The 20,356-nt window shown below is 47.1% G+C and overlaps 1 protein-coding gene across 1 annotated transcript in view; it reads left to right on the plus strand.

Annotated features, from left to right (window-relative positions):
- sntb1 (syntrophin, basic 1) overlaps positions 1 to 20,356 on the plus strand; it is a 125,225-nt gene that overhangs the window by 69,703 nt on the left and 35,166 nt on the right. Inside the window, 1 exon segment of the mRNA XM_069920951.1 lies at positions 12,437 to 12,662. Within this exon segment, the coding sequence (XP_069777052.1) occupies positions 12,437 to 12,662 (226 nt within the window).

The following is a 20,356-nucleotide window of genomic DNA, read 5'->3' on the forward strand; positions in this document are numbered from 1 at the left end:
GGTCTTTCTTTGGAGTGGGGACGAGCATCTGTACGCCTGACACGTGCTACCTGCTACCACTAGCTGCAATGACGGCCTCTGGCTGCATCGACTGGATCCCTGGCTTATCGATTGTCTCTGTGTCGGCCTGTAGTTTCCCAGGTAACCTCCCCATGGAATAGGTAGGCGGTGGTTGGACTCGATTAGTAGGACATAGGTTGAAGAGGTGAACCTGTTGAGCCTTCAGTTGCTCTATACTCTGGCCCTTGATGCTCCCTGCCACCCACCCCCACTTCCTCTCCCTCATTCAAAGACTTGGTGGTTTAATTCCACACAATAAACAGCACACACTCAAAATGGTTCAGCAAGGAAATCTGCAGATGTCGTCCCTCTCTCTCCTTCCCTCCAGCTCCCCACCCCCTTCCTTCTGTCAGAAAGCTTCCCCTCTTCACCCTCTGCCCTATCACTTCTCAGCTTTCTTCTCTTCTACCCTGTTGCCTGTATCCACCTGTTAACTTGCACTTCTTCCCCTTCGACCTCTCCTCTCCCCTCCCTGCACCTGAAGGCATCGATTTTTTTTTTCCCTTATTCTCGATGGGTTTAGGGCTGAAACATTAGTTACCCTTTTCTTCCTGTGGAGGCTGGATGACTTGCTGAATTTCTCCTTTGTGCTGTGTATCCTATTGATTGGCTGCGTCCTGAACAAATGTGCTGGTTACTCGCCCAGGCTACTCCCACAGCATCTCCCAACACCCCACCCAACCTCTGCTGGGAGTGTATGAGGGAGCCTTGGCTTGCTGTTCTGCACCATCACTAGGTCTAAATCCAAGAACTCCCTCCCACTTGCAGCAGAACCATTAAAACAGCACAGCCCTTTGGCCCTTTTAGTCTGTGCCGAAATATAATTCTGCCGACCCATTGATCTGCATCAGGGCTGTGATCGCCAATGCCAGAAGACATCTGTTTAAGGTGAGTTGAAGGAAAATTTAGGGGAGATATCAGAAATAGTATTTTTTAATATACAGAGAGTGGTGGGTGGCTGGAATGCATTGTCGGGGATGGTGGTAGAGATTGGAACAATAGGGACTCAAGTATATCGATAAAAGAAAAATAAAGGGTTATGGGTGTGAGGGAGGGAAGGGGTCATTTGATGTGGGGTAAATTTACTAGGTCGGCACAACATTGGCTATCAACGGCTAACAATGTAAGGAGTTAATGGGTGAGGTTAGTTGTGAAAATTCCACACTGCATTGACAGAGTTGCCAGCTTTGGTTGATGAACTGAATGTGGAAGGAAGGAAATCTTACTGCAGTCACGTGACCTCACCTGGAGCTTTGTGTACAGGTTTTGTCTCCTTCCCAAAGAAAGGATACACTAGCCACAGAGAGAGGGAGAGAGAGCAGCACAGATTCGCTGGACTGGTTCCTGAGATATACAAGGAGAGGGTGAGTGGGCTGTGACTGTATACCTCAGTGTTTTGGAAATCGCATTGAAATTATGAGTTCCTCAGAGGTTTGACAGTTTGAATATTTCCTCTGGCCGAGGAGTCTAAGACCAGGGGCACAGTCTCAGAGTAAGGGACCAGATGTACAGGGGCTAAGGGCACAATTTCTTCACCCAGAGGTGGTGAATTGTTGAAATTTCCTTCCCTAGATGATCATTGCAGAACAAATGTGGTCGGAGTTCTGGATATTAAATGGATAAAGGATGAGTTCAGGAAACTGGTGTCAAGGTTGAAGATTGTTTAAGATTTTTGAGGAGGGGTAGCAGGCTTGAGGGGCCGAATGGCTTCCTCCAGTTGAGCCCCCTTTCTGTCTATATAAGGACTGCAGAACCATTGGAAGAAGTGACACCTAACTAAAGAGCTGAGTCTCACTGCTATTCAATTCCAACCCTGGTGCTGTCCATGTGGAGTTTGCACACTCTCCCTGTAACCATGCGGGTTTCCCTCCCACCCTCCAAAGAGCACAGGAGCAGGTATTTTATGGGATCTGTTCCTCAACCAGCAACAGCTGGCATCTGGGACATTTCGAGAGGATTGTGCTAAGCAGGGCATGTACAGGAGTTCATGAAACTAAGCAATTCATTCCTTTGGATGGATTGGTGGAGGGAAGGTGGGCGGCAGCTTACTTTGTATGTTTGGCTATGGCATCTCCTGCATTAAAACAGCAATTACCTTCATCAAATACTTCACTGGCCTGAGTTCGAGCAGGGTTGCCCTGAGGTTGCAAAAGGCAGTGTGGAGTCACGATCCTTTCTGGATGGCCGGTTAAGTGTGCTGGAGCAAGCTTCTATAAAGGGGTCACCAGGCATTGTGTGTCGGAGGTTGCTGAAAATATACCACATGCCACCAAGTGTCTGGGGAGAGCAACAGAGTGTGGAGTGTTCAGCTGACTGGTTGTGGATTATCATCTATGGATTTCCAGCAGGTACTGTTGTTATCTCAGTTGGGCTTGTTTCAACAAATCCACCCTTTGGAAAAATGAGAGGGAATTCTCCGCCACATAAAACTTAAGTTGATTTAGAGGTTGTAACGCTGTGGATTTGAGTATTACCTCAGCAGAAGTCCATGCTTTCTCTGTTACAGAAAAAAGGGAACCAGGAATCGATTCTCCTACAAGGCATTGTCTCAAAAACAGTTGTAGCATGTGTTTAAAAGACATCTCCCACTGCCCAAATTTTTTTTCTGACATACATCGTTGTAACAAGCCCTTGCAGCCCACAAACCTGTGCCCTCCAAATACACCAATTAACCTACACAGCCTGTATGCTTTTGATGGATGGGAAGTCACCAGGGCATCTGGTGGAAACTCACGGAGAACGTACAAACTCCTTAAAGACAGCACCAGATTGGAACCTGAGTCACTGGCACTGCAATAGCATTGCAAGAACCCAGGAAAGGTAGCCGTCACACTGAAGGACCCATCATACTCCGGACACACTCGCTTCTTCCTCCTGTCAGGAAGAAGGTTTAAAGACCGTTTCTTACCTGCAGCCATCAGGCTCCTGAATGAATCTCATTGCAGCACTGGCCTTGCTTTTTAAATCTTAATTTATATTGTAATACAAGCTACTTTTTGAACTAGGATTACTGTGGATATTTATTATATGGATTTATTGTATCTTTAATTTAAATCAATTAATTCACTAATAATGGTATAGTTTTTCTTTATAAGTATCTGTTTGCATGCAGCAAGTAAGAATATTGGTGCATATGTACATTGTATGATGTACATGACAATAAACTCATTATCACCAATCCTATCCACTGTGAATTGTGCTTGTTATGCAGGTATGTTAGATATAACCTATTATTCTGCTCACAGATCAACACTTCTGACTGTGCTTGGTATTTTGTGTCAAATGAACATTCTTTGGCTTGGCTTCGCGGACGAAGATTTATGGAGGGGGTAAATGTCCACTCGGTTGCAGGCTCGTTTGTGGCTGACAAGTCCGATGCGGGACAGGCAGACACGGCTGCAGGGGAAAATTGGTGGGTTGGGGTTGGGTGTTGGGTTTTTCCTCCTTTGCCTTTTGTCAGTGAGGTGGGCTCTGCGGTCTCCTTCAAAGGAGGTTGCTGCCCGCCAAACTGTGAGGCGCCAAGATGCACGGTTTGAGGCGATATCAGCCCACTGGCGGTGGTCAATGTGGCAGGCACCAAGAGATTTCTTTAGGCAGTCCTTGTACCTTTTCTTTGGTGCACCTCTGTCACGGTGGCCAGTGGAGAGCTCGCCATAGAACACGATCTTGGGAAGGCGATGGTCCTCCATTAGGATACCAAGAAATGCTGGAGGAACTCAGCAGATCAGTTAGCATCCATGGGTAGAAATTTTCCATCAACGTTCACTCAACCTCCTGTCCCGATCATTGACCATTTCTACCCACGGATGCCTTCTGACCTGCTGAGTTTCTCCAGCTATTCCGTGTTTGCTCAAGAGCTTTTGTGTTTCTTTAAACTTTAGCATGTTACATTCAACATTCAGTGAAGACTTCCTTTCAGCAGTCAGGGCAAGGGGTGTACAGTGCTGGCAGACTGGGGTTTGCAAGGATCAACGAGTTGACTTAAACAGTTGGAAGTGAGACATCTGGGTATTTCCCACCAAATTGATCCCATGGACTCTGACCACTGCTCACCCAAGCCCATCACTGTGCCTGGCTCTCCTAATGGAAATCAAAAAGTGCCTTGGTTAGATCATACATTGCCAGAAGGTCACTGATCTGAAATGTTTTCTCAGTTTCCAGAACATTCTGTTCCTTTCTGTCATGATTTCCGGCAATCCTGGATTGCAAGGCAAACCCTGCAGATACTGGAAACCAGAAATAAAATCAGAAAATCCTGTATCTGTGGAGAGAGAAACAATGTTAACCTTTCAGTTGAATGGCCTTTAATAAGAATCAGAATATTTGTCTTTTTATAGCCCTTTTACACCTATTGTTTTTTTAAATTAAAGGAAACCCTGCAAACGTAATAGATTCTAATATTATTTCCCAGAGTTGTTCTCAGTTATGTCCTGATGATTTATGTCCATACTTTGGCGATCCAGGATAGCTGAGCTAATGACAGTGTGAATGATGTCAAAGTATATTTAATAAAGGAGAACACGGTGAAGCAGTTCATTAAATTGAGGCCTCACAGCTCCACACCTACCTCGCTGCCTGTGTGGAGTTTACACATTCTGCACAGGCACTTCTCAACCCCCACCCCAGCTGCTCCCGTCTCCCGATGATATGTGGGCTGGTGAGTTTAATTGGAAATCATCCCCAGTGTTTACATAAGGGGAGTAATGCACAGACGCATCATCAAGAATGCAAGGTGAATGGGGCATCCCGTTTGGTTTATTTATTTACTTTATCTGTGGACAGCAAGCACCCGCAAAAGAGTCATTTCTTCAAATTCATTTCAAAGGTGGAGACACCAGTATTTATTGCTCATTCCCAACTGCCTCTGAGAAGGTGGTGATGAGTCCCACAAAGAATCTACTGGAGAACGTGTTCCCACTGTGCTGGTGAGGAGGCAATTTCCAAAGTTTAGACCCAGTGATGCTGGAGGAACGAATATACGTTTCTAAGTTGGGACGGGGTGTGGCTTGGTGGAGAGGCAACCTCCTGACCGTGATGTCCCCATGAACCCCTGCCATTGGCTGTCCTGACAAATGAGGTCATGGGTTTGGGCAACATTGGAGAGGCATGGTCACCCCTCTGCTGTGCATGTTACAAATGGTGCACACTAGACAACGATAAGTTGTTTCCCTCCTCAGTTACAGTTGTGCAGTTACAGACGTTCCCCTGGGGCAGGGGATAAAGATTTAAAGGGCCCTTTCAACCTAACTTATCCATGTCATCTGAATTGTCTACTGAGGTAAGACCCATTTGCCTATGTCCAACCCATGTACATCTAAACCTTGTCTCTCTCTCCAAATGATGCTTAAACATTACATTTGTCCCCACTTCACCCACTTTCTTTTTCAGTTCGATCCACAGTCCCACCACCCTCTGTGTGGAAAATCTACCATGAGGTTTTACATTCCTCCACTGTGGGGGGGGAGAGGGAGAAAGACGGTCACCATTACTCACCTTATCGATGCCCCTCATGAGTTTATTAAACTTCATTAAAGTCATCCGTCAGCCTTCAATCCCCCAGTGAGAAAAGTCCCGCCTATCCTGCCTCTCCTTATATCTCTCATCCTCCAGTCCCGGAGGTATTCTGGTGAATTTATTATGCACTTTTTTCAGCTTCGTGACATCCTCCCAACAGCTGGGTGATTAGAACTGCACACATTTCTCCAAGTATGGCCTCACCAACAGTCTGTTCCATACACCTTCTGTATTAATCCCTCAAACAACTTCCATTTATTTAAAAAAAAGCCAATACATTATCAATGCCATTTATGATCTTGCTGTGCACATTTCCCATGGTCCAACAGTGACCATGCACCATGTCTGAACAGCTCAGAATATCCTGTGAGTGCAGTGGACCAAGGGCTCTCTTTTAAGCATTGGGCTTGCACTGTCGTTCAGTGCAAGAATCCTGCAGAGGCTTGCCTGTGCTTGTCAGGAATCCATTACTCCTCAGGGGAGAAGGAACCTCCTCTCCCTTTTTTGGAGACTCCAGTCTCACTGAGGTTAAACTGAAGCTCCCAAGCTGCATCTTCATCATTGCTTTTAACCAACCAGGGTTTGTATTTGGAATATTTGCGTTTTATTGAGCCTTCCTTTTCCTGACACTCAATCGTGGAATCTGAAGAATGTGGTCATGTTATTGGGCTGGAGTTCAACATTTGCTGGCGAGATGTAGTGAAGGTGATGCCTCTCATATCTGGCTTTGTGCTTCACCAAGGTGGGTGTGGAGCCACACAGTGTGGAAACAGGCCTTCCTGCCCAAGCTGACCAAAATACCCCACTCACTCTTGTCCCACCTGCCTGTGTTTGGCCCCATTAAACCTCTCTCATCCATGTTTCCGTCCAAATATTTCTTAAACATTGCAATAGTACCTGCCTCAACTTCCTCCGGCAGCCTGTTCCATACACCCTCTGTATGAATCCTCTGCATTAAAAAAATGTTACCCCTCAGGTTCATGTTTAATCTCTCCCACCTCATCCCAAACATCTGTCGTCTGGTTACCGATTCCCCTACTCTGGGTGAAAAACTCTCTGCACTCACCCGGTCTATTCCTCTCATGATGTTATACACCTCTATGAGATCACCCTCATCCTCCTGAGCTCCAAGGAATAAAACCCCAGTCTGTTTAACCTCTCCCTATAGCTCAGGTCCCTGAATCCTGGCAACATCCTCGTAAATCTTCACTGCTCCCTCTCCAGCTTGGCCACACCTTTCCTGCAGCACGGTGACTGAGGCTGAACACAATACGCCAAATGAGGCTTCACCAACGTCTTATGCAACTGCCACATAACCTCCCAACTTCTGTGGCCAGTTCTCTGACTAGAAAAGGCTTTTTCAGCGTCCTAATTTCTCTTCACAACTGCTGCCAGACTTGCTGAACATTTCCAACTTTTCCTCACTTTTTTCTCTGATTTTTCCTGCTCTGGGACCTCTCATGTGGAGCTACATGCTCATATCTATGTGTACAATGTGTGTTTGGTCATGTTTGAATTTCACTGTTTTTTGGGGTATATGAAGGAGTGAAGGTATATGTTTAATTGTCTCTTGATGTGGAAGGTTGGGACTTGAACACACACACGAGGGCCTGCTAAATTGCGACACTTTTTGGCCCAATCCTTGGTCATGGGTGCACTTCAAGGTTTGCCCTGATTTAAACTACTCACGATATCTGTGATTGACATTCCCTAACCTTGACAAGTAGACACTGCAGAGTTATTTTCGACAGACTGATGGATTGGGAGAGAGGCAAGCTGGATGGAAAACAGCAGAACTACATTTTCTCGAGTTTATATCTGCCTTGGGAAAGTACACAGTGTATGATAGCCTTCAAGTTACATTTTCTTTTGCAGGGTATTTTTTGCAGAAGGAGGAAATAAATGAAACAAAAATTACAAAGTGTCATGGACCTCTTTCCACACTTGCAAGTGATCCCAGGAATTAACAGCCAATTGGCCTTTAAAGTGTGTAGTGTGAAAGCAAAATCAGATGACATAATCTCATGCCAGGAATTGACAGCCTTGACCCCTAGTACAATCCCCCAGCGTCTGCAATCAGGCAAGTGTGAAACGGGCAATTGCATTGTGGAATTGAAATGATCCAAGTTTTTGTGTGAGTGCAGGTATGTGAAGGATGAATAGATTAAAATGAAGGTATAAGCTTTGCTGTGGGAAAGTTGCAGCGAGAGAGAGGAAATAAATAGCAATAGCGGACAATTTTTAAACAGCGTGGGTAAAAATTACCGACTTTCCCATGCTGTTTTAAAATTGTTCGCTATTGCTATTTATTGCTAGCACTTTCCCACGGTCCCTTGTACAGGTTTATATAGGTCAGCGCAACAGGAACAGAAGCTGAAAGGCTCATACTGTGCTGTACGTTATGTAATAGGCATGATTAATTATATTCAATTATACGATTATAATACATTGATCAGGATTTAGGGCAGGTCCACTGTAGTTTGATGCGTCTTGATGCCACCGGTAGAAGGTAGAACAGTCCTAACCACCGGGATGGCTCCTTGCAAGTGTGAATGCGCTTAGTGAACCAGTTAGGAGTGGTCAAGTGTGAAATGCCAAACCCCTTTACCTATCCCAGGACAATGAACAGCCAATTTAGTGTGATGTAAGTGTAAAAAGGGCTTTTGTGGTGTTCTAAAGTGTGGCAAGTTGAATGGAGCATTGCAGGACAGTGCAGGCGTTGCACTGACCTATGTAAACCTTCTCCACAATGCTCTAATCCTTCCCACCCTCTATTTTTCTTACTTCCATGTAGCTATCTGAATGCCTTACTATGTTGTATTATGCCAGCCTCCACCACCACCCCTGGCAATGTGTTTCAGGCACCCACTACTCACTGTGTGTTTAAAAAAAAACCTCTGACGTCTCCCCATAACTTTTTTCCACTCACCTTAAACTGATGTCCTCTGGTATTTGCTATCGTCGCCCCAGGAAAAAGTTGTGATCTTATATTAGTTTGGCCATCAGCCAGAAGCACTGAAAGGAGAGCTTAAAAGGTATGGGGAGTGTTTCAATGACCATTCTGAAAGCTCTCTGTGAGTTTCAGTTCAAACAGAACACCAAAGCTGAAAAATCATCCTGAAAGAATAGTGTTTTATAAAGTGTTCTGCTCCCACGTCAGTTAGTTTGGGGGTGGATTGGAGGCACTGAGTTCTCTCAAGCAAGGTTTGGGAGTTGGCCCTCCCATTTAATCTTTTTTAACCAGAGTCCCTTGCCCCAGACATAATAGCCCCTTTTTACACTGGCATCCCCGTTAAGTGGCTGTGTAGTGTCCTGGGATAGGAAGCCCTTCGTGCCATTTCCACTGGGCCACCCTTAACTGGGATGCTTATTGCTTTTCCACTGAACACCCTCGTCCCCAGGGATCGGAGTGTTCTATCTTCAGCTGCTCACAGGTGATTTTCTGCTGTCCCTTTTCCACTGGTTTTATCAGCACATCAGCCGGGGATACGAGTAGGGACACAGGCAGTTAATCCCGGCGTGAAATGATGTAATTGATGCCAGCATTCGTACAGTGTTCCTTTACCAGTGGACCCTGTCCCAGCGTATAACTGGGAACGGGTCCAGTGGAAAAGGGGCGAGTGAGTGCCCATGAGGAATGCGTGGATGCATGGTGCAGGTCACCTGCACGCATGAGTGCGCGATCAGTTTGTGTGAAGCAGCAGCTGGTGGTGAAGACACAGGGATAGAGCTTCTGTCGTGCACCATCGGATATTGCAGCTTTGATCAGTCGCTGGTTCCACGGGCCATGCCGTGCACAAGGGGCGAAGACCACCTCCAACAATGCAGCCGGAATAACTTTGGGAAAAGATTAAATGTGTCAAGATTTGTGTTCTTTGGTGATAAATGGAGAGTTTCCTATCTTCTCCCAAAGTTATACTGCAAGTACTTGAAGAACTTGCACCTGTGCTCTGTGGTGCTCAAAAGAATGAGGGTGATCTTAATGTAATACGTGAGATTCTAAGAGGGTACAATGTGTGAGATATTTCTCCTCGAGGGAGAATATTGAACAATGGGACATGGGTATAAAGGTAAAGATATTCACTTAAAAACGAAGTGTGGAGAAGCTGGTGAATCTGAAGAATTTTCATTCCAAGAGGTTGTGAGGTTAAGTAATGAAATGTTTCTTCTTTGGCTTGGCTTCGCAGACGAAGATTTATGGAGGGGGTAAAAGTCCACGTCAGCTGCAGGCTCGTTTGTGGCTGACAAGTCCGATGCGGGACAGGCAGACACGGTTGCAGCGGCTGCAGGGGAAAATTGGTTGGTTGGGGTTGGGTGTTGGGTTTTTCCTCCTTTGCCTTTTGTCAGTGAGGTGGGCTCTGCGGTCTTCTTCAAAGGAGGTTGCTGCCCGCCAAACTGTGAGGCGCCAAGATGCACGGTTTGAGGCGATATCAGCCCACTGGCGGTGGCAGGCACCAAGAGATTTCTTTAGGCAGTCCTTGTACCTTTTCTTTGGTGCACCTCTGTCACGGTGGCCAGTGGAGAGCTCGCCATATAACACGATCTTGGGAAGACGATGGTCCTCCATTCTGGAGACGTGACCCATCCAGCGCAGCTGGATCTTCAGCAGCGTGGACTCGATGCTGTCGACCTCTGCCATCTCGAGTACTTCGACGTTAGGGATGAAAGCGCTCCAATGGATGTTGAGGATGGAGCGGAGACAACGCTGGTGGAAGCGTTCTAGGAGCCATAGGTGATGCCGGTAGAGGACCCATGATTGTTTAAAAAGGAAGTAAATAAACACTTGACAGGTTAGGAAACTGAGGGCTATGGATCAGATGTAATCATGTTGAAAGAATAGGCAGAGTGACCTACTATTCAGAAAGGTATATTGAAACACTTTGAAGGCAGAGTATGTGGTCAATGCCAGGATTCTTAACAGTGTGGAGAATCAGAAGGATCTTGTGGTCCTGGTGCACAGATCCCTCAAAGGTGGCACACAGTTGATAGATTGATTAAGAAAGTGGATGGTGTTTTGACCTCATTAGCCGGTGGAAGAGCAGTGAAGTAATAACTGTAAAACTCTGCTTAGACCACACTAGAGCACGGCGTTAAACAAGACAGTCTGTAGGTGCTGTGATTGTAGTTTACACTAAAATGCTGGAGAGTCCTTCATCAATGTTGGTTATGTATCTTTATTCTCCGACATAAAGAACACTGCGTGACTTGCTCTGTTTCTCCAGCATTTTTGTGTAAACAGAGTATGGTGTTCACTTCTGGTTGCCTTATTGTAGGAAGGATAAAGAAATGTTAGAGAGGGTGCGGAGGAGGTTTACCAAGATGCTGCCTGGATTGGAGAAAGCACTTTTTGAGGCAAAGTTAACCGAGCTAGGGCTTTTCTCTTCGCAGCGATGAAGGATGAGATGCAACTTAATAGAGATGTATAAGGTCATTAGAGGTGTCGATAGGGTGGACAGCCAGCACCTTTTTCCCAGTGTGGCAATGGCGAATACCAGAGAACATTTATTTAAGGTAAGGGGAGGAAACTTTATGGAGGTGTTCAGAGGTACGTTTTTACACAGAGAGTGATGGGCCCTCAGAATGCATTGCTGAGGGTGGGGGGGGGGGGGTGGTGGGGATGGTTGGTGGAGGCTGATACAATAGAGACATTCAAAAGACTTGGGTAGTCATGTGGATATTAAAATGGAGGGTTATGGGTAAGAGGGAGGGAAGGGTGAGATTGTTGTGGAATAGGTTTCTGTAGGTCAACACCATGTCATGGGTGGAAAGTCCTGTGCTGCAGTGTTCTATGTATTCCTGTTCCTGTTTTCTTGTGTTTTTTTCTGTTTTCAGTGTTTGTTGATACAAAACTGATCCCTTGACCACATCACTTCACCTTTGGTGGTTGTGCTTTCTGCTCCGAACCCTCGCCATCTCAACTCCATACCTTCCATCTTCCAATCTTGGTTGTACAGCACAAAAACTGGCCCTTTAGCCCTCTATCTCCATGCCCACCCTTTCTGCCCACCTACAGTAATCCACTTTGCTTCCATTAGGTCTCTATCCTTCTAGCCTAAGAATGTAACAAGAGAATCCGCAGATGCTGTGATTGCAGTTAATTCACAAAAGTGCTGGAGAAACACAGCAGGTCCCGCAGCGTGCACAGGAGGCAAAGGTATATAAATATAAGTCTTGGGCCTGAGCCATTTGTCAAGGTAGCTTATAATTAGCTTTTGAAGATCCAAGTCATTAATCCTGTATACCCCAACAATAAGGGTCCCACCACCCTTCCCTGTGGAAAACCACTGGTCACAAACCCTGTCAGAATGGAATCCTTCCGCCACCACCTTCTGTTTATTACCAACTGAATTTTGGGTTCATTTAGCCAGCTTGCCTTGGATCTCATGTGCTGTATTCTCTTGGACCAGCCTATCACAAAGAACCTAAGTAATGTCCATATAGGCAATATCTAGTACCCTGCCTTCATCAGTCTTCTTGATTACCTTCTCAAAAAAAAACTTAACTAGTGAGGCAGGATTTTGTCCACACGAAGGCTTCACCGATTGTCCCGGATGCCAACTCAGAGGGTGATGGGTCTACGAAACAAATTCCTATGTCCTTCTCCATGGTGAGATTGTCCAGAAACCTTCTGTGATCATCCCTTGGGATGATTCACTACAGTAAAAGACTGTTATAGATTCCAATTGTTGCCGCTGCAATAATTTACATTCCTTCGCCATGCAGAGAAGATCCAAAAGTTGCTGGGATCAACTCGGTGGAGTTTGTTTTGAAAGTGGTTCTCGGGATTTGTTGCAAATAGCACTGGCTTGGTGTGGGAACTGGCAACCAGCCCTCACCCATTATTATCTTTTTACCCTTCCAGTGAAGTACATGAGAGAGGCGACGCCATACATCAGGAAGACCTCTCCAGTCTCTGAAATTGGATGGGAAACCCTCCCTCCGGAGTCACCCAGGTTTGGCTCTTCTGCCTCAGAATCACCCTCTACCCCTCCATTCTCCTTGCGCATCGAGTCCAAGGACAAGAGGAGCATCCCGCTGAAGATGTGTTACATCACTCGAGGTCTCACTGTCCCAGACCCAGAGAACAGGTAACCCCCATCCTCCCACTGTCTATTTGCCTTTATATTTGTGAATTAACTCATTGCAGATGATACAAAGGTTGGAGCTGTGGTAGATAGTGCAGAAGGTTGTCAAAGGTTGCATCAGAACAGCAACAGAATGCAGAGTTGGGCAGAGAAGTGGCAGATAAATTTTAATCAGGATAAGTGTGAAGTGATGCATTTTGGAAGGCCAAACTTAAAGGTAGAGTACATGGTTAATGGCAGAATTCTTAACTGTAGAAAAACAAAGGGACCTTGGGTTCTACATCCAAAGATCTCAAGTCTGCCATACGTTGATAGTGGTAAAAAGGTGTATGGTGTGCTGACCTTCATTGGTCAGTGTATTGGGAAGGGTTGTGGCTGTCACGTGACAGCACTGCCCCCTACCTAGTCGGAGGACACATGGACGACACTCTCCAGCCTGCCTGCACTTGGCCTTGGGCCATTGGCTGTTGTAATTGGATTAACCCTCCTGGCACCAAGCCATTGATCCTTGTAAATGATCTGGCTGGACCCTCCAGCATTATAAAAGACCATGGTTTCCTTTGCTCTCTCTCTTGACTCTTCGTGGCCCATGAGTATCACCTTCTGTATTGGGTTAGGGCAAGTCCCGAGGCCAGTTAGTTAGAGCCGTGTCCGTACGGGTTAAGGGGTGGGGGAAAGTAGTGCTATCTTGATTTGTGTGTTTGTGTCATTCCTAAGTTTTGTTGGTTTTCATCACCTGCAGTGCATATTCATCCCCTTGTGAACTGCGTGTTTAAGTTAATTTAGTATTTTGATTCCGTTGTTTCCTCTGCATCTCTTGAGAATAAACTTGTGCTTTGTACCTCAATCTCGGTCCAGTTCTGAACCGTAGGACCCACACAAACCTTCAGTTATAACAGTCAAGGGAATAAATTCAAGAAACATGAAATAATATTCAGTTCTATAAAACTCTGGTCAGACCACACTTGGATTATTGCATTCAGTTCTGGTTGTCTCCTTGCAGGAGGATATAGAGGCTCCAAGAGAGATTTACTAGGATGCTGCCTTGATTAGAGAACATGTCTTGTGGAGCAAGGTTGAGAGAGCTAGGGGTTTTTTTCTTTGGAGCGACAAAGGATGGGACGTGACTTAATAGAGGTGTGCAGGATTGAGGGGCTTAGATAAAGTGGACAGCCAGCAGCTTTTCCTGGATGACGTTACCAAATACCAGACAATATCTCTTTCAGGTGAGTGGAGGGGAATTTAGGGGAGACATCAGGTTTTTTTTTAACGCAAAGATTGGTGTGTACCTTGAATAAAAGTTTGGCACAACATTGTGGGCTGAAGGGCCTGTATGTACTGAACTAGTTGGGATGAGAATTTTACCCCCTCACCCATGGATTTTACTCTCTGCTTCACAGACGAACAGCAATAGAAATTCACCAAGAAAATGTTATCTTCAAAACAATTTTTATGAATAATATAAAATATTGCTTAACTCTAAACTTAAACCCTACTCTTCACAAATGTGAGCGTGTGCGGCAAATCCCAAATCATTACAGTTCAGTCACAATTCTGAAGAGATGATTTTAAAGTTCAGTCTTGGAAATTTTTTGTCTTGAAACTCAGTCTTTAAACTGCTGTTCAAAAGTTCTTGAACTCGTAAATTCTTGTAGATTTGTTTTCAGAGAAATATTTCTTCATACAATTGGCTTTTTCACAAATTTCCCTCTCTGTCATGGAGGTTTCGGAACTTGTGTTTCACACAATGATTTCACCAGCCCAGGCAAGAGTTAAATGAAGTGACCATTACAAATGGACATGTAGAACTGCCCTCTCTTGACAAAGAAGTTGTCGAAGTGGCCATTTTATTCCAGAGCCATTTGATTCTGTGTTTCTTCCCTGTCAAAGGGAGAACAACACAAGAATATCTCTCCCACTGAAGGTTACTGCATTTCTAACTTCAGATGAAGCATGGTTCAATATTAAGGATGGCTTCTTGAAGTGTCCCAATCACATGATATGACATCACCACTAGTTTTGTTTGAAGTTCATCTTTTTCCAAAAGTTAACTAAGAAAATACTTTCAGGCTGTCTGCTCAGACCAACTGGCAGAATGGCTGTGTGTGTACACAGGTGGCTGTGAGCAAACATCCATTGTCTATGGACTTTCAATAACACAATCCAAAATTCTTACTGCTTTGAATCAAGAGACACTGTAGTTGCTTTCAAGTGGCCAGAATACCCGACTGTAAAGCCGCTTATCTACCCCAATGTGGCTGTCGGGTGCCCATCTGAAAGTGGAGAACCCAGCCAGGAGGAGCACTTACCTAACCCTCCTCCTGAAGGTATCCCTGGCTCAGAGAATCCCCCATTGCACCTGAAAGCAACAGTGGGACTACGGCCACAGTCCATAGGAGCCAGTGTTCGCTCAGACCCGGCTCTCCTTCAGCCGGCACGTTCAGATGACAAAGGTATCTTCTCCGCAGCCACCAGAACGTCCCAGCTGCACTCCCCCAGGCGTGTCTGCCGGTGCATTATCTGTGTCCGAGCATCTGAAAGCAGTTGTTGTCTCTAGAAGACCTCTTTTATCTGATAGCATAAATGTGCAATCTGCCTTTGTGCGTGTAATTGTCTTTCCCTGTTTCCAAACCCACAGTCTTTACTAAAAATATATTTTATAATTTAAAGATTACTAATATCATAATTCTGTAACATTCACTAAATTGGGGACACTTTAGAGGACCAATTCTCCTACCAGCCTGCAGACCTTTAGGATATGGGAGGAGAATGGCGAACATGGTCACAGAGGATGTATAAGCTCCATTCACTCAAGAGCTGTGAGGCAGTGGATCTACCTCCTGCACGCAACTTCACTTTGTACTTCCTCAGAACACTTGCTTGTTTGTTATATTTCAGTGATGGGGGTGGGGGAAAGATCCCCGAATCCAGGTTCCTTAATCAGATACAATGCACAAACATACTGGAGAAACTCGGCAGGTCACGCAGGATTCATAGGATGTTTCAGGTCAGAGCCCTTCATCAAGTATAAGCAAAAACAGGCAGATGTCTGAATAAAAAGGTGGGGGGAGGGGAAGTAAAACAGATTAAAGTAATCGGTGGATACACCTGGGAGGTTGAAAGGAAAGAAGCGGAGGTGATGGGGAAGGGTAGAGGGCTAAGAAAGGTAGCTCTGATTGGAGAAGGAAGGAAAGGGGTTGGGGAACTGGAGATGTCTCCTCTGACCTTTTAGCCTGTTTTTCTCCCCTTGCCTCTTTCTCCCTGGTCCTCTCTTCCCCCTCCCCCTCTCCCCCACCAAATTATTCAGGTGCTTGCCTTTTTTTTGCTCATATCTGGACAAAGGGCCTAGGCCTGAAACATTGGTTCATTACTTCCTATGGATGCTGCATGACCTGCTGAGTTTCTCCAGCACATTTCTGTAATGCACTAAACCCCAGCATCTGCAGATTGTCTTGTTTGACTCCATCCATTCAGATTGAAGAGTATGCTCCTCCCAGATGGCTGCAGGAGTGGCTCTCCTCCAGTGTCAGAAAATGTGGCATGCTGGTTCCAGGTGCGATCAAGGGAGTCAAATGAATTGGACTTGAGGACACAAATTATGGAGCTCAGCTAGTATTATCATGCTTTGAAAGGAGGATTTGCCCAGTTATTAAAATCTCTGCCTGATGTCACTGTTGTATTACCAACCATCAGGTGGAGATGCAATGATGGCTGTAAATGCTGGCACTCAAATTCAATTAGTCTGTCCTCGACCCCTTAAATGAGTGGGACTCATCGAGTTGTTCTTGCAGAGAATGAGCAAATGTTTATTGGGCCAAATGGCCTTCTCCCTGCCATAACAATCCATGATTCCTTAAATTTCCCTTGCACCCTGACATTGTTACTTGTGAATTTGCAGTTTAGCTCCAAGTACTTGTTCTGCCCATGTTAAATGGTCATACTCTGCAATATGTACGTAGTATCAGGGTTCAATGTTTCAGGAAGGCACTCTGATGGCTATGTGTTTTAGAATCTGCCTTTCAGGAAATACCACCACCAACACACACATCTTCCACTCGTACACCAAAATAACCTCCCAGAACCTAAAATGTCGTCCACATATGCAGCGAGAACAGATGATACTGGGTCATTTGGTATGCCAGGTATCTGGAGTATTTCCGGTTCTCGGGTGTCCAGCATCTGCACTTCTATTCTGGCAGCCTATGCTGGACTTCTGCCTCTACCCAGGCTCACACTCAAGACAGAAATAAGTGATAGGTTCTGGTCTTTGTTTGCATGAAGCAGGAGTTGCTCAGCTCAGGTCACTGTGGCTTGTGTGGAGAGCACCCCTGCCTCAAGTTACAGCTTCAAGTTCCAGGCTGGCGACATGGCCATGAACCCTCAGCTTTATCTCAGGACAGTACTGGCAAACAGGGGCTTGCAGTTCCTTCACAAGTGCTTGGGCTTTGTAGCATGCTCAGTGCATTTGTCAGCAATGTTCCCTCTAGTTTTTAAGTAGTCAGTGTGTGCAGAAATCTTATTTGTGCAAATTTTTTTTTCCCTCAGACCAAAGTATTGCATTTCCACTGAATGCTTGTGCAAAAGTAAACTTGAAATTGTTTCAAGGTCATTTTGGCATTGCCTAAATCTCACAGTTAAAAAAACTGTATTGGCATGTTTTAATATAATAAAAGTATTATTGCATTTTACAAAATAATGTATTTAGTTAAGATTTTATTCTATACTTTGAACTAGGGAACTAACTTTTTGTGCGCCCATTCATTCCCTTTGTGCACTGGGTGCAGAATGTGTGTGAGTGAAACAGTGTTTGTCAGCAAGGTGTTGTAACACCAATTTCCTCATATTGAGGCAAGATGGGAGGGGATTCTCAAATTCTCAGGTTCACAAAAGTTGTAGGGAGAAGCAGGACATTTCTTTCTGGAGTGCATGAGACGGAGGAGGGAATTGTTTAGAGGTTTATGAAATCATGAGGGGCACAGATAAGTTTCTCGTGGAGTAGGGGAGTCTAAAACCAGCAGCCATAGGTTTAAGGGGGAGGGAAAGATTTAAAAAGGACCTGGGGGCAAATTTCTGCATAGAGGGAGGTGGGTGCGTGGAATGAGCTGCCAGAGGAAGTGGTAAAGGTGGGTACAATTGTATTGCTTTAAAAATATTTACCTAAATATGTGCATAGGCTTTAGGGCAGTGGTTCTCAACCTTTTTCCACTCACATACCACTTTAAATAATCCCTATGCCATTGGTGCTCTGTGATTAGTAAGGGATTGCTTTAGGTGGTATGTGGGTGGGAAGGGAAGGTTAAGAACCACTGCTCTAGACCCAATTGTTACTGAAATATTTTGCTGAGAAAAATTCTCATTGGCCCTTTTCCTTTGGAATTATGAAACCATGCACATAATGAACCAATTAGGGATGATTAAAACAGTGGTTTTCAAACTTTTTCTAAGCAATCCCTTACTAATCACAGAGCACCTATGGCATAGGGAATACTTAAAGTGGTATGGGAGTAGAAAGGTTGAGAACCATTCCTTTATAAGGGGTGTGGGGCTGAACACAGGCACTTGGGACGAACCTGGGTGGACAGCATGGTAAGGAAAAGTTAGTTTGAAGGGCCTGATGCTGTTGAACACTGTGGCTCTATTGCCCAGGTGGCTTTACCAACTAGAAGACAAGACGGTGGGGAGGGCAGCTGGTCTGTACTGTGGGAGCAGGCAGGGGCTGGGCTACCCTCCAGCCTGGAGCACAGTAACTGCCTTGCAAATGGATGTGGGCTAGATTGCAGAGTCTTGAGTGTGAAGGTGTCTCACAGAGAACCCCACTCTTTCTCAGGAGGTGTCCCACTGATTGGACATGGTGAACCTCACTCTGTCGGGGGGTGGGGATTCCATGGACTGTGCATGGTAAACCCCACTCTAGCTGAAGGCGTGTTTCATGGTGAATCACACTCCTAAATCTGTGTCTCAGTGGGTGTCTCACAGTGAACCCCAATCAGTCTTGGGGATTTCACAGAATATCCACAGAGAACGCAACCCTATGTCATGGAGTGTCTCCTGATTAACCCCACTCCTGATGTTTTGTGGGGGCTTTGCAAGTTTATCCTGAACCCACACCCATTCTCCCAGGAAAGAGATGGGTGATAGTCACATGAGAATGCCCCACCCCTCACAGCTTACCCTCTGCCCCTCACTGCTTACCCTCCGCCCCTCACAGCTTGCCCTCCGCCCCTCACAGCTTGCCCTCCGCCCCTCACAGCTTGCCCTCCGCCCCTCACAGCTTGCCCTCCGCCCCTCACAGCTTGCCCTCCGCCCCTCACAGCTTGCCCTCCGCCCCTCACAGCTTGCCCTCCGCCCCTCACAGCTTGCCCTCCGCCCCTCACAGCTTGCCCTCCGCCCCTCACAGCTTGCCCTCCGCCCCTCACAGCTTGCCCTCCGCCCCTCACAGCTTGCCCTCCGCCCCTCACAGCTTGCCCTCCGCCCCTCACAGCTTGCCCTCCGCCCCTCACAGCTTGCCCTCCGCCCCTCACAGCTTGCCCTCCGCCCCTCACAGCTTGCCCTCCGCCCCTCACAGCTTGCCCTCCGCCCCTCACAGCTTGCCCTCCGCCCCTCACAGCTTGCCCTCCGCCCCTCACAGCTTGCCCTCCGCCCCTCACAGCTTGCCCTCCGCCCCTCACAGCTTGCCCTCCGCCCCTCACAGCTTGCCCTCCGCCCCTCACAGCTTGCCCTCCGCCCCTCACAGCTTGCCCTCCGCCCCTCACAGCTTGCCCTCCGCCCCTCACAGCTTGCCCTCCGCCCCTCACAGCTTGCCCTCCGCCCCTCACAGCTTGCCCTCCGCCCCTCACAGCTTGCCCTCCGCCCCTCACAGCTTGCCCTCCGCCCCTCACAGCTTGCCCTCCGCCCCTCACAGCTTGCCCTCCGCCCCTCACAGCTTGCCCTCCGCCCCTCACAGCTTGCCCTCCGCCCCTCACAGCTTGCCCTCCGCCCCTCACAGCTTGCCCTCCGCCCCTCACAGCTTGCCCTCCGCCCCTCACAGCTTGCCCTCCGCCCCTCACAGCTTGCCCTCCGCCCCTCACAGCTTGCCCTCCGCCCCTCACAGCTTGCCCTCCGCCCCTCACAGCTTGCCCTCCGCCCCTCACAGCTTGCCCTCCGCCCCTCACAGCTTGCCCTCCGCCCCTCACAGCTTGCCCTCCGCCCCTCACAGCTTGCCCTCCGCCCCTCACAGCTTGCCCTCCGCCCCTCACAGCTTGCCCTCCGCCCCTCACAGCTTGCCCTCCGCCCCTCACAGCTTGCCCTCCGCCCCTCACAGCTTGCCCTCCGCCCCTCACAGCTTGCCCTCCGCCCCTCACAGCCTGCCCTCCACCCCTCACAGCTTGCCCTCCGCCCCTCACAGCTTGCCCTCCGCCCCTCACAGCTTAACCTCCAATCCCAAAGGAAATGTATCTGTGGGTCTAAATCCTGGATCTCCCTCCCTGGCAGCAGCACAGTGGTGCAGCAGGTAGTGCTACTGCCTCACGGCCCCAGAGACCTGAGTTTAATCCTGACCTCTGCCACTGTCTACACGCTCTCTCTGTGACTGGGTGGGTTTCCCCCAGGATTCCCTCTCGCATCCCACTGATGTGTGGATCGGTGGGTTAATTGGCCACTGTAAATGCCCCACTGTATGGATGTGGTATGGAAATCTGGCAGGGGGTCAATGGGAATGC

The sequence above is a fragment of the Narcine bancroftii genome, chromosome 2 (genome assembly GCF_036971445.1).
Source record: "Narcine bancroftii isolate sNarBan1 chromosome 2, sNarBan1.hap1, whole genome shotgun sequence".
Lineage (NCBI taxonomy): Eukaryota > Metazoa > Chordata > Chondrichthyes > Torpediniformes > Narcinidae > Narcine > Narcine bancroftii.